This window comes from Terrapene carolina, unplaced genomic scaffold, assembly GCF_002925995.2.
Source record: "Terrapene carolina triunguis isolate 2854851 unplaced genomic scaffold, T_m_triunguis-2.0 Scaffold69, whole genome shotgun sequence".
Classification (NCBI taxonomy): domain Eukaryota; kingdom Metazoa; phylum Chordata; order Testudines; family Emydidae; genus Terrapene; species Terrapene triunguis.
The window spans coordinates 45,378,616-45,393,710 of record NW_020664420.1 but is presented as its reverse complement, the minus strand read 5'-3'; the positions used below and the strand labels follow the sequence as shown (position 1 = coordinate 45,393,710).

The window sequence follows — 15,095 nt, the reverse complement described above, 5'->3', positions numbered from 1 at the left end:
TTTGTATTTTCAGTTATTTTAGAGGAAAAGTACTTTGTGTCCCTACATTATAATAAATATTTAAGGACAACTTAAAGGAATAATAAGTCGTATATTCTTACATTATTATTGTCACAGGGTGGGGCTTTTCCCCAGCTTTCAAACACTCACTGCCATGCCCAGTCTCCTTTAACAAGGGTTATTTTTTTAACAAGCAAGTAAAGCAATAGAAAACAGTCTTAACTCACTCCTTTCTCTCAGGCTTCGGGGCCACCCCTCTGAAGAGTCTCTCATGCTCACACTCGAGGACCCCCAAATTCCTCCTGACCAAACAAAACACTCCCCTTAGTGTTTTAATATATCACAAAGACGCCATACAGCATTTCACCTAAAGTCCTCCAGGCCACTTAGGATATGTCTGCACTGCAACATGAGCCCAGGATTTGAACTCAGATTCAAGCCTACCTTCCCCTCTCCGTCTACATACAAATCACATTAATCAAGAGCTCAGATCCAGGGGTCCAGGACCCCACGGGGATGGAGGGGCCGAGCCTGAGTCAAGCCAGGACACTATTGCTTTGTAGTGTACATACACACAGCCCCACTGGATTTGTGCTCTAGGAATCTGCCAAAAGTATCCCTCTATCCCATGGGCTGACTTTCTTTGCCCTCTGGGACAGTCACATTTGGTGGGCAGTCGTGTTCATAGAATCATAGAATCATAGAATATCAGGGTTGGAAGGGACCTCAAGCGGTCATCTAGTCCAACCCCCTGCTCAAAGCAGGACCAATTCCCAACTAAATCATCCTAGCCAGGGCTTTGTCAAGCCGGGCCTTAAAAACCTCCAAGGAAGGAGACTCTACCACCTCCCTAGGTAACGCATTCCAGTGCTTCACCACCCTCCTAGTGAAATAGTGTTTCCTAATATCCAACCTGGACCTCCCCCACTGCAACTTGAGACCATTGCTTCTTGTTCTGTCATCTGCCACCACAGCCGAGCTCCATCCTCTTTGGAACCCCCCTTCAGGTAGTTGAAGGCTGCTATCAAATCCCCCCTCATTCTTCTCTTCTGGAGACTAAACAATCCCAGTTCCCTCAGCCTCTCCTCATAAGTCATGTGCTCCAGACCCCTAATCATTTTTGTTGCCCTCCGCTGGACTCTTTCCAATTTTTCCACATCCTTCTTGTAGTGTGGGGCCCAAAACTGGACACAGTATTCCAGATGAGGCCTCACCAATGTCGAATAAAGGGGAACGATCACGTCCCTCGATCTACTGGCAATGCCTCTACTTATACAGCCCAAAATGCCATTAGCCTTCTTGGCAACAAGAGCACACTGTTGACTCATATCCAGCTTCTCGTCCACTGTGACCCCTAGGTCCTTTTCTGCAGAACTGCTACCTAGCCATTCGGTCCCTAGTCTGTAGCAGTGCATGGGATTCTTCCGTCCTAAGTGCAGGACTCTGCACTTATCCTTGTTGAACCTCATCAGGTTTTTTTTGGCCCAATCCTCTAATTTGTCTAGGTCCCTCTGTATCCAATCCCTACCCTCTAGTGTATCTACCACGCCTCCTAGTTTAGTGTCATCTGCAAACTTGCTGAGAGTGCAGTCCACACCATCCTCCAGATCATTAATAAAGATATTAAACAAAACCGGCCCCAGGACCGACCCTTGGGGCACTCCGCTTGAAACCGGCTGCCAACTAGACATGGAGCCATTGATCACTACCCGTTGAGCCCGACGATCTAGCCAGCTTTCTATCCACCTTACAGTCCATTCATCCAGCCCATGCTTCTTTAACTTGGCGGCAAGAATACTGTGGGAGACTGTATCAAAAGCTTTGCTAAAGTCAAGGAATAACACATCCACTGCTTTCCCCTCATCCACAGAGCCAGTTATCTCATCATAGAAGGCAATTAGGTTAGTCAGGCACGACTTGCCCTTGGTGAATCCATGCTGACTGTTCCTGATCACTTTCCTCTCCTCTAAGTGTTTCATAATTGATTCCTTGAGGACCTGTTCCATGATTTTTCCAGGGACTGAGGTGAGGCTGACTGGCCTGTAGTTCCCCGGATCCTCCTTCTTCCCTTTTTTAAAGATGGGCACTACATTAGCCTTTTTCCAGTCATCTGGGACCTCCCCCGATCGCCATGAGTTTTCAAAAATAATGGCTAATGGCTCTGCAATCTCATCCGCCAACTCCTTTAGCACCCTCGGATGCAGCGCATCCGGCCCCATGGACTTGTGCACGTCCAGTTTTTCTAAATAGTCCCGAAGCACTTCTTTCTCCACATAGGGCTGGTCACCTTCTCCCCATATTGTGCTGCCCAGTGCAGCAGTCTGGGAGCTGACCTTGTTCGTGAAGACAGAGGCACAAAAAGCATTGAGTACATTAGCTTTTTCCACATCCTCGGTCACTAGGTTGCCTCCCTCATTCAGTAAGGGGCCCACACTTTCCTTGACTTTCTTCTTGTTGCTAACATACCTGAAGAAACCCTTCTTGTTACTCTTAACATCTCTTGCCAGCTGCAACTCCAAGTGTGATTTGGCCTTCCTGATTTCATTCATGCATGCCTGAGCAATAGTTTTATACTCCTCCCTGGTCATTTGTCCAATCTTCCACTTCTTGTAAGCTTCTTTTTTGCCTTTAAGATCAGCAAGGATTTCACTGTTTAGCCAAGCTGGTCGCCTGCCATATTTACTATTCTTTCTACACATCGGGATGGTTTGTTCCTGCAACCGCAATAAGGATTCTTTAAAATACAGCCAGCTCTCTTGGACCCCTTTGCCCTTCATGTTATTGTCCCAGGGGATCCTGCCCATCTGTTCCCTGAGGGAGTCAAAGTCTGCTTTTCTGAAGTCCAGGGTCCGTATTCTGCTGCTCTCCTTTCTTCCTTGTGTCAGGATCCTGAACTCAACCATCTCATGGTCACTGCCTCCCAGGTTCCCATCCACTTTTGCTTCCCCTACTAATTCTTCCCTGTTTGTGAGCAGCAGGTCAAGAAAAGCTCTGCCCCTAGTTGGTTCCTCCAGCACTTGCACCAGGAAATTGTCCCCTACACTTTCCAAAAACTTCCTGGATTGTCTGTGCACTGCTGTATTGCTCTCCCAGCAGATATCAGGGTGATTAAAGTCTCCCATGAGAACCAGGGCCTGCGATCTAGCAACTTCTGCTAGTTGCCAGAAGAAAGCCTCATCCACCTCATCCCTCTGGTCTGGTGGTCTATAGCAGACTCCAACCACAACATCACCCTTGTTGCTCACACTTCTCAACTTTATCCAGAGACTCTCAGGTTTTTCTGCAGTTTCATACCGGAGCTCTGAGCAGTCATACTCCTCTCTTACATACAACGCAACTCCCCCACCTTTTCTGCCCTGCCTGTCCTTCCTGAACAGTTTATATCCATCCATGTCAGTACTCCAGTCATGTGAGTTATCCCACCAAGTCTCTGTTATTCCAATCGCATCATAGTTCCCTGACTGTGCCAGGACTTTCAGTTCTCCCTGCTTGTTTCCCAGGCTTCTTGCATTTGTGTGTAGGCACTTAAGATAACTCATTGATCGTCCCTCTTTCTCAGCATGAGACAGGAGTCCTCCCCTCTTGCGCTCTCCTGCTTGTGCTTCCTCCCAGGATCCCATTTCCCCACTTACCTCAGGGCTTTGGTCTCCTTCCCCCGGTGAACCTAGTTTAAAGCCCTCCTCACTAGTTTAGCCAGCCTGCTGGCGAAGATGCTCTTCTCTCTCTTTGTTAGGTGGAGCCCGTCTCTGCCTAGCACTCTTCCTTCTTGGAACACCATCCCATGGTCGAAGAATCCAAAGCCTTCTCTCCGACACCACCTGCGTAGCCATTCATTGACTTCCACGATTCGACGGTCTCTACCCAGGCCTTTTCCTTGCACAGGGAGGATGGACGAGAACACCACTTGAGCCTCAAACTCCTTTATCCTTCTTCCCAGAGCCACATAGTCTGCAGCGATCCGCTCAAGGTCATTCTTGGCACTATCATTGGTGCCCCAGCATTCATGGTGCATTTTCCCACAATGCACCATGAATAGAGAGCTAGAGCAGCCACATTTCAGGAGGGCACTAAGAAGTCTTGGATATGGTTGGTTGCACTCAGGTCTGCATTCTACGGTCTGGATGCTGAAGCCCTGAGTTCAGGCCTGGCTTAGAAAATTCTTAACCTAGGGTTGACAATCAGTGTAGAAACTCAAGCCAACCCAGGGTCTGCTGACTCAAGTTCCACTAACCTTCAGCTTACACTGCAATGTGGACATACCCAGAGTATTGTCCTACTGCCAGGAACCTTAGCACAATTGCTCATGCACAAACCCCTAGTCTCAGTTGCCTTCAGTCTTATTGCAATGGGATCAGGGTCACATTTCCAATCTCACCAGGCACACGCCACATACAGTCTTATCTTCACCGCCTGGATTTCGAGTTCCCTGCATACATAGGCCTTTCTATCTCTGCACACAGAATTTCTACCTCAGACTTAAGGTCGTGGACCATGAAGAGTAAGCATTCTCTTTCCTCCTTGGTGAGCTGAAGTGCTATTGTGAGTTGTTTTCTCTCATGCTTAAGATTCTGTAACTTGTGTTTTATTGTTCCCAGTTTGTTCTTTAAGATCCCCTGTAGTGTCTTTTAATATTTTTAGAGGAAAAGTATTTGTACCCCTACATTATAATACATGTTTAAGGACAACTTAAAAGAATAAAAAGTCTGATAATCTTACATTATTACTGTCACAGGGCAGGGCTTCTCCCCAGCCTCCAAAGACTCGCTGTCATGTCCAGTCTCCTTTAAGAAGTATTATTCTCTTATTACAGGCAAGTAAAGCAATAGAAAACAGTCTTAACTCACTCCTTTCTCTCAGGCTTCATGGCCTTCCCTCCCAGGAGTCTCTGGTGCTCCTGCTTCTGGCAGCTTCCTAGTTCTAAACAGCTCTGCTCCCGTCCTGGAGCAGTAGCCCCAGGACTGCTTCCCTGAGCACCTCACCCTTTGCCCCAGTGACTCACTACATGAGTTAATTCTGCTCTGTTCTGCTCCACTACACTATATCATGGAATCCCTTCCCCAGGCACAGCCTGTCCCAATCACTGCCTTCACCTCCCACTTTAACTGGCTGGATTGGACTCTCCTGCTCTGACACAGGAGAGTCCAGTCCTGAGCGGGGCTCAGTTCTACTCCCAGGGACCAGCTACCCTCTGACAATTACTAATAGTAGCACCCTGTTATTTATTTATTTATTTATTTGTAGGTTCCATTCAAGTTTAGGCAAAGACCCTCGGTCAGTAAAACACGGGCAAGAATGGAACACTTAAGTAAATCATTTTAGTCCGTTAGAATTATTGTATGTAAGAAAAAATATAAAGCAAACAAAGGCATGATAGTTCTAAGGCAAAGTGTCAATACATCAAGGTAATCAAGGGCATATATATTAGGGTGACCAGATAGCAAGTGTAAAAAATCGGGACGGGGTGGGGGTAATAGGTGCCTATATAAGAAAAAGCCCCCAAAATCGGGACTGTCCCTATAAAATCGGGACATCTGGTCACCCTAATATATATCTAAGCCAAATTATCAACACTTCCATTGTTTGAAGCAATCAAATGGGAAAACAGTCATTATAAATCTATACATCACCCTATGTTTGTTCTTTGCTCTTGATGAGCAGCTTTAGTCAGAAAAATGACTTGTCTATCTATAAAAGGGAGTGGAAACTTCCTGTGCCTAAGGAGCAGCTGCACCAGGGAGGAGATTCTACTGTAGGGAAGACAGCTTTCATTTGTGTTGGAGATTCTATCCACACATCAGTTGTGGAAACTGTCAAGATGATGCCTTGGGTACCTTGACCCTGTCCTCTGCCAGACTAGACTTGTTCAGTTTTTTGATTGGACTGCTGTGTCTAAACCCCTGGTCCTTGACCTCCAATGCAGGTTGCTGGCAATATGTGCCATAATGTCCCTTTTCCAGGTTAATTTCCACTACAAGTGGCCTGGGTTAGGTCGCTGAGATCCAGACAACAAATCGAGTATTACTATAATCTATTATTGAAATTTATAGTGTTGATATTTGGAACTTCTTTCATGAACTTATGCAACACCATTTTGCTTCAGACAATTTTGACATTTTTCTAAGCAAAAAAGTTCTGTTTTTAATTTCTAAACAACTTTTTGTTTTGAAATGTGTTAATTTATAGTAAAAAAGTTTTAAAAAATAGGCTGAAATCAAAACGAAACATTTCAATTTTCAACCTTTTTTTTTTTTGGGGTTTGTGAATTGGGGTAGGGAAGAGTTGACATTTGTCCCAATTCGAGATGAGAAAATGTTTCAAAATCGCAAAACTTTTCCTGGGATGGGAAAACTGTTTCCTGCCCAACTTTACTAAGAATGCTTGAAACCAAAAGACTATTGTAACTTCTCTTTCAATGTTTAGGGGTGTAGATGCCCATAGTGGGTAGTGCTCATGTAGATGATTCTGAATTCACAGTACTGGGGGGACACATAACCTGTTAGTGTGAATATATGGGCATAACATACTGTTACTGATAAGTAACATTGTTTCATAGTGTGTCTTCACAAGGTAAAAAGGGGAACCAGCATAAGCTATACTACTATAAAAACTTCTATACATATATAACTGTGTACATACCAGAAGATTTTGCCTGTTAATTATATCAGTATAACTATACCAGCAAAACATTCCTAATATAGAAAAGGTCTTAAAGCCTATGGGGTAGCCATGGGTTTACCTTGACCTGCAAACTTGTGTGAAAATTATAAAGTGCCTTGTCTTTGTTAAGATTTTACTTTGTGTTAGTTAACCTGAGTTAAGAACATACCTTTTCTCCTAGTGAAGACAAGCCAGTAACTATATATATATTAGATGTAGGTTTCTTGTTTAACAACCACAAGGAACTAGATGGCTGTTTTAATTGCATCTTCTTTAGGAAGAATTGCTCTAAGACAGGGGTGGGCAAACTATGGCCCGGGGGTGGCATCAAGCCCTCCAGACATTTTAATCCGGCCCTCAAGCTCGCACCGGAGAGCAGGGTCCGGGGCTTGCCCCACTCCGGCGTTCCAGCCAGAGAGCAGTGTCAAGGGTTGACCCCATTCCACACATGCCATGGCTCCGCACGACTCTTAGAAGTAGCGGTATGTCCCCCCTCTGGCTCCTATGTGTAGGGGCAGCCAGGGGGCTCTGCACACTGCTCCCACCCCAATCATGGCTCCTGCAGCTCCCATTGGCCAGGAACCAGGGCCAATGGGAGCTGCAGGGGTGGCGCCTGCGGACGGGGCAATGTGCAGAGCCGCGTGGCTGCGCCTCCGTGTGGGAGCTGGAGACGGGACATGCCGCTGCTTCCGGGAGCTGCTTAAGGTAAGCACTGCCTAGAGCCTGCCCCCCTCCCGGGTCCCAGCTCCCTGCCCGAGCCCTGATCCCTCTCCCACCCTGCAAACCCCTCGGTCCCAACCTGGAGCACCCTCCTGCATCTCCAACCCCACCCCAGAGCCTGCACCCCCAGCCGGAGCCTTCACACCCCAGCCTGGAGCCCCCTCCTTCACCCTGAACTCCTCATTTCTGGTGCCACCCCAGAGCCCGCACCCCCAGCCGGAGCCCTCATCCCCTCCCACACTCCAACCCCCAATTTTGTGAGCATTCATGGCCCGCCATGCAATTTCCATACCCAAATGTGGCCCTCAGGCCAAAAGGTTTTCCCACCCCTGCTCTAAGAATTCTAGAATTTGTTAAATTGCTCAAACATTGCTATCCACACAAACTCTTAATCATAACAAGATGACAATGATTAATAGAAGATATTTCTATCTAAGAAGGAGGAAATAGACTTTAAATACTGAAATGCTTCATATCATAATTAGCCGTGCTGGCAATTTGACCAGAATCTGACCCCAATTTGTAGATATTATATTTCATTAAATAAACTATATTTAAATGTTCACATCAAAACAATATAATGAACTGTAAATTAAATAACATTTTTATAATCCATGTTCTCATCTTAAGCACATTTAAGTTTATTTTCCTTTCTGTAGGAACCTGCACTTGTCTCAAAAGTGAACTAGTCTTTCTTCACGTCAGATGTAACTTTACACAGTCAATTTGGTTGGACTGAGGGGCCCATTGCTGCTGGAGTTGCTGAAAATATATGATAGAAGCTTATACAATACACACTAGCTAGCTCTAACTAACTGACAGAATAATCAAAAGCCTCCGTCTTTCCACACTGATCATAGCTAATTGCTCACTAGAGCTAGAATATGAGGATTAGTGTGAAAATGTCTGATACTTAAAATTCAAACTATTTTCTAAGTAAGCTCACAGACCACATGGAATATGTTGTACAGTCGTGCATTTTTCCTTCATATTTATCTATGAATGGCAAACCAGAGAAATCTAAAATCTTGATAATCTTGAGTCAGAAAAGCTCTTAAAAGGATAAATTACCGTTTTTAATTCACCAAATGAAAGAGTTTGCATTTTTTTTTCCAGTTCAAGGTGACCTTGAATTTTTTCACAGAGGCATTAGCTTGTATTAAAATGATGAACAACCTGAAGAAAACATAAGAGTAATGGGTTTTGTTTAAAAAGGCAGATAAGTACCTACTTAAATTTTATAAATACATATAAAGAATTTAATTTAGCACTGAGCAGTTTCTATTCTTTGGTCATTAGCCACTGACAGATTTTATTTCCAGGACAATGAGTTACTTCTCTCTCTTAGTTGGCTGAAATTAAGGTAATAATCTAGGGAACCTTTATTACTCCAATATTTGATCCCTTTATAGGCAGCAAATAATAAGACAAGAATGATGTATAGGACCCTAGAGGTCATGTGCAACCATTAATTTCTAAGTAGAACTTTGGAATTTGGCTTGTTAAAGGGACTGAGTGGCCTTCATATTGAACCGAAGGCCCATTAGTATACACCTGTCCTCAAAAGAGGAAAGATCTCAGGAGCTACAAACTTTGTGTGTTTTTCTGACAGACTACAAAAGAGGTCAGGCAGGTTTGACCAACACCAAGTAGAATTAGCAAGCTCCCTCAGTTCCAAATTATGTTTGTGGCTTAGTCCTGCCCTGAATGCAAGAGACTGGACTAGATGACCTCTCAAAGTCCCTCCCAGTCCTACGATTCTATGATTTGAAACAGTTACAGCTGGAGTCAAATTTATGTGCAAGTTAATGGCAGTAATCCTAGGTACCTGAAGAAGAGCTCTGTGTAAAAGCTTGTCTCTCTCACCAACAGAACTTGGTCCAATAAAAGATATTACAGTACCTCACTCACCTTGTCTCACTAACCATACCAGGAATAACTCATGCTCTTGATCCCTTCAGATATGTAGTTGATATGTGAACACTCTAACTATGTGTAATTTTAAACATCTGTCAGGTCTGTCATGGATCTATATGCAGAACCTAAAACTCTAGAATGTTATATGGATTTGTGATGCTACGAGAGAAATTTTGTCCCATTAACCAGTAAAGTGCATGGAAACACTACAATGTGAAATATACAATGGGGAAAAACTAGGGATGCACTTATGCAACTGAGAGCACAATCTGGCCCAACTGACATGTCATGCTTGTACAAATTTTATGGTGAAAGGTACTAATGTCATGCATGTTATGAGTCACTGAAGTATAAGAACTCTGGATGAAACTTTCACCACACCCATTTAGGCAGATTATGTGTGGTAAAGCAGTGTTTGCTGGGCAATCAAACATCTCCTCAGATTCAACTGTATTGCAAAGCAACTGCACAACAGAAGAGCTGAATGCTCAGACTCTTCTTCTGATGTGATCCTAGGTGAGCGGCTTTGTCTAACAGGTTTCCCTAGTATAGCCTTCAGGTTGAAGCAGGAACATGGAACAGTTTATCTGAACTGTGAGATGAGATGAAGGCCTGAGAGAACAGTGGTGTTTTAGTTGAAGGTTTTTTGCAAGAGGGTTGCCTGTGTGCAATTTGGGACCATCTCTGGTCAAAGAATCAGGACTGGTGTAATTGTTAGAAATAAACAAATTACACTAAGAGAATATCTTGACACAGGTGTAATTGATTTCTGCTTCAACAGGGAACTGACCTGTATTGCTCTGAAATCTACCTACCTAACAAAAGAGGCAACAAAAGATTGCATCTGGCCAGTTTCCAGAGATGGATTCTAAAGTTCTCCGTTTATGTGCATAGCCTCAAAATATGAAATAGCCTGTGTTATGTATTTTGGGTAGACAGCCACAGTCTCTGCTCAAATGCATTCATACTACCAATAGAATGTTGGAACAGTTAAACATGTCCAAAGCACTTGTGTTCAAATAGTCAAAATGAGTGGTTGCACCTAAAAAGTGAGAGGTTTCAGCAATGTGTATCACTTATATGCATACTTATGCTAAAAACATGTGTAGCTGTGCCACATGTCATGAATGCAATTTATTTAATGTACTTACTGAAACAAACAGTTCACAGGAACTTACTCAGATGTGTAGTCAATAAGGAATTCTTATCCTCTTATGATTTGAGACATTTTTCATCTAGCTCAGCTCTAAATATGGTAAGATCCAAGACTAGGGAAATCATATGGGTCTGTGCCATTCTGCACATATGCAAAACATGAATGTACTAAACTCATATTACTGTCTGTAATAAGGCTGTCTAAAAGTCCTTTCTCTATTAAAAATACAATTCCAGCAACTTTTTTTTCTGAACTTCTCATAGATGAAACCACGTGGGTAGAAAATTGAAATTTAGCATGGAAAATGGCCCTTATTGAAAGGAAGCATCTTTGAGCTTTCTGGTAAAACTGGTTTTGATTTGACCAAGTTCTTACTCATTGAAAATAGCACTCTGCATATGTATGGTAGACATTGCAAGAGGATGAAAAAGGGTAGCTAAGGAAACAATGAAGCATAGGCATAGAGGGCTAACGGGGCTGTGCAGTGAAAATTTAATGAAAGTGTACAGTGGGGCCCAACATTGATTGTGCAGTTTGTAAGGTGGTTGGGGGTGGGGGGGAGAGGATGTATGATACTACATTTCCTTATTTGAGAAATAGCATGAGATTCATGTCATTGAAGATTGTCATATTGAAAAACACAGGGAGCACAGATAGGATTGTGTGTACAACCTTTAATTTCTCATTTACTGACTTTTGAGTTCTTTACAGTGCAATATATATGTATTTCATACTCAGATATATAAATTCCTAACAAAGATTTTGGGGTCAGAACTTCACAGTAAGGTGTATCCATCCACTAACTCACGCTGCATATGTACAAATACCTGATTAACACATCCATATTGGGTATTTGTTTGTATAAACTTGAAGCTCGTCACTTGTGTCCTGTTTGAGTGCCCTGCTATTTATAGAAAAAATATCTTTAAGGCCCAAAACAAACTGGTTTATTAAGAGGTGTCACATTGTCAACTTGTGAACTTTGTCTGGTGATCTAATGCAACCATTTTCTGCAGCTCTGTGGTTTAAATTAGAACAGGGGTTCTCAGCCTTTTTCTTTCTGAGCCCCCGCCCCCAAATTTGCTATAAAACTCCACAGCCCACCTGTGCCACAATAACTGGTTTTCTGCATTTAAAAGCCAAGGCCGGAGTTAAGGGGTAGCAAGCTGGGCAATTGCCCAGGGCCCCCATGCCACAGGAAGCACCATGAAGCTAAGTTGCTCAGGCTTCTGCTTCAACCCCAGGTGGCAGGGCTCAGGGCCCCAGGCTTCAGCCCCATGCACTGGGATTTCGGCTTTTTGCCCTGGGCCCCAGAAAGTCTAACACTGGTCCTGCTTGGCGAACCCCTTGAAACCTGCTCGCAGGCCCCGGACCACTGAGTTAGGACATGGGTTCTCAACTTGGGGAGGGTCTGACCACACCCCATTTCCTAAATGCCTAAAGGGGACAGGGAATCCTGAAATGTTTTCTGTTCCAAGAAGTGTTTTCTGTTGCAAGACAAGGTTGAGAATTACTGAGCTAGAACTTCCTTTCTGCACTCCCTGTCAAGTTCAACAAGAGTCGAAAGACACCTCTTCCCTGCAGTACCAAACTCCGGAAGCTCCCAAATAAAATTAGCTAACTACTGCCTTTTGAATTTAATAAAATTTATAAGCTACTAGATCAAACTGTTAGTTCTTATTTACGGACTAAGTCATGCACAGAAAGAGAATTATTTAGACACTAAAACAATTAGATTGTCAATTAGAGAGTTTTTTTTAATGAATTAAGATGAACTGAGAGACATTCTTAACTGGCAGCTGTTGCTAAAAGAAAAGCAGTTACAGTTCTAAAAGTAGAATGACTTAGTTACTCTCTGAGCTAATTGGATTATTTATTTAGGGCACAATTTTGACCTGCACTATGTGCCCACACAAGGAGAGGGCACAGTTGCTGCTTTACTTCCCTACATAGGCTACCTGTTGCAGGGCAGGGTTACATTGCCGGGGGGAGGAGGGGAACAATCTTCATGCAGCTGCTATTCCCCTCCATGCAGCTGGGCATGGAATGGGTGAGTAGAGGCAGAGAATAGATGAATCTTTCAGTATACTACTCTTTTCAAACGGGGGGTGGGGGGGAAGAAATCTCTGCCAGGTACATGATGATGCAGATTACTTTTCCCAGAAGAAAAGGAGGAGCCTCTGAGTCACTGTATGGTCCCTCATTTCCTCCTGGACCAGACAACTATGCACTGCCCCTTTTTCAGAACTTGTGACAAAGCCACGGTGTAGCCCTTAATTCTTTTGTTGTTTAACGAGAAATTTCAAGATTGTAGCATGTGTTTCTGAAACTAGTCAAATCTATGTTTGATTGGATTTGATTGTTAAAATTGCCCTGTTTTGAACACATTTTGCACAATTTGCATTCTTTGCTGAACATATGTTTACTGTCCAAAAATATGTTTCTGATACTAATATCATCCATATGGATCCTTAGAGAATGACTGTCTAATTTACAGTGCATGTAACAAATGCTTATTACTTCTTAAAGTGTTTTGCTAATGCTGACACTATGTATTTCCCACAGATGTAAATGAATGTGAAGCTGAACCTTGTAAAAATGGTGGCATTTGTACAGATCTTGTTGCCAACTATTCCTGTGAGTGTCCAGGTGAATTTATGGGAAGAAACTGCCAATACAGTAAGTATTGCAATTGTTTTACAAATCTACCTGTTTAAATTCTTTACTCACTGCATTACAGAAATAACCATGTAGTAGCACCCAGGATTCCACTATATCCTTAATGTATGGATAAATACAATATTAACATAGATGGGCAGGTTATGAAGTTGGCAGACCTTGGGTGCATTGTGCAGTACATGGTCTTTCAACCAACTTGAGGAGTGGACCTCTTAAATATGAACTGAAGGAGCAGCTTTTTTAAAGGGGCTTCAACTTAGTCGCCAATTTTGCAGGCAAAGGTGTCTACAGCTGTTGTCCTACAATAGGCAAAAGGGCAGGGAAATTTGAAAGAGCTGATAGACATAGCCCATAAAAAATGTGATACTGGAGAGAGTTGATAGGTTAAATTCATTTGGCTATGTTTTGGGAGGCTGAGATGATGCTTGCAGAGTTTGCAAACTGCTCTAGAACAGTTACTAACATTGACTCAGCAGCCTTAACAGATTTAATAACTCTTGCTTCCTGTTTTCTTGGTTGCTTAACAACCCCAGACTCTCAGCTGTGAGAGATCCTAGTGTAGAGATTCAGAAAGGCTGAAATCATGCCAGGCGGACTAAAAACTATTACAAGATGGTCTCTACCTATTAAGTGTTGACTGTCATGATAGGAGAGCCTCCACACTTGGGTCATATCCTTTTCAAAGGAAAATGATACAGCTGGCCAGTTAAAAATATGCTTCAGCATAGTTAATTCTTAGTAGCAGATAGAATACATTATTTTTTTTCCAGATTCAATTTTTATGTTGTTCCATGGAGTTTATGGAGGAAAGATTAAGGGCTACACTGTGTGTGTGAGGTGGCTCACGTTAATGGAATCCCACTTCAAGCATCACTTATTAGATCAATGGAATGTTTTGATTTTCTTGTATCATTAAGTATTATATAAAAATTGTTGATAGATCATTTTACAGGGTACTTACACTTGATAAATGGAGTAACTGACACATTCTTTGGGAATTCATCAAAGGATCATATCTATCTCATGGGGGTTTATCCTTCTGTGACATTCCCCTCTGGTGTTATCCGGACCGGTGATCTGCGAGGTCACTCCAATCCTCGACTCTGAGAGCCAGCCTTACCCTGCTCCACTGTGAGAACCCCCACTCCCGGGCTGTTCACACACAGCCTCTAGCATGTAAGCTGCTCTCAGCACATGAGTGAGCACTTTTGGCCAGTCACTGCTTGGATTGTGTAACCGAATGACAGTAGCCAGTATCTCCAGTCTCAGACACAACCCTAGGAACCTCCATCTTGCAGTGTCCAGGTATGTGCACTGCACACTGCAAGCTTATATGAGTTTGTCAATTTAACAAAGAAATTGATATATACCAGGCCTGTTATCCCAAGAGGAGTCTCTGACACACTTCAAACCAAACACATTGCTTCAGGTAGAATAAACAAATACATTTATTAACTACAAAAGATAGCTTTTAAGTGATTATAAGTCAAAGCACAAGTAGTCAGATTTGGTCAAATGAAATAAAAGCAAAACGCATTCTAAGCTGATCTTAACACTTTCAATGCCCTTACAAACTTAGATGCTTCTCACCACAGCTGGCTGGTTGCCCTTCAGCCTGGCTCTCCCCTTTGATCAGCGCTTCAGTCGCTTGGTGGTGGTGTCTGTAGATGGAGGTGGAAGAGAGAGAGAGCATGGCAAACGTCTCTCCCTTTTATCATGTCTTTTCTTCCCCCTTGGCTTTGCCCCCACCCCTTCAGAGTCAGGTGAGCATTACCTCATTAAAGTCCCAAACTGACCAAGGGAAGCGGGGGGTGACTCACTCGAGAGTCCAACAGATCCTTTGTTGCTGCCTAGGCCAGTGTCCTTTGTTCCTGTGAGCCTGTGCTGGGTTGGTCCCATACATGCCCTGATGAGGTGTGAACTGCTCCTCTGCTCCTGGAGAGTTTTGCCTGGGCTTGTTTTAAGC

At 43.4% G+C, this 15,095-nt stretch overlaps 1 protein-coding gene across 2 annotated transcripts in view; it reads left to right on the top strand.

Moving 5' to 3' along the window:
* Positions 1–15,095, top strand: part of EDIL3 (EGF like repeats and discoidin domains 3) — a 434,555-nt gene that overhangs the window by 245,684 nt on the left and 173,776 nt on the right. For both annotated transcript variants that reach the window (XM_024216158.3, XM_024216234.1), the window contains exon 5: positions 13,016–13,129. In XM_024216158.3, the coding sequence (XP_024071926.1) occupies positions 13,016–13,129 (114 nt within the window). The remainder of the gene's footprint in view (positions 1–13,015; positions 13,130–15,095) is intronic.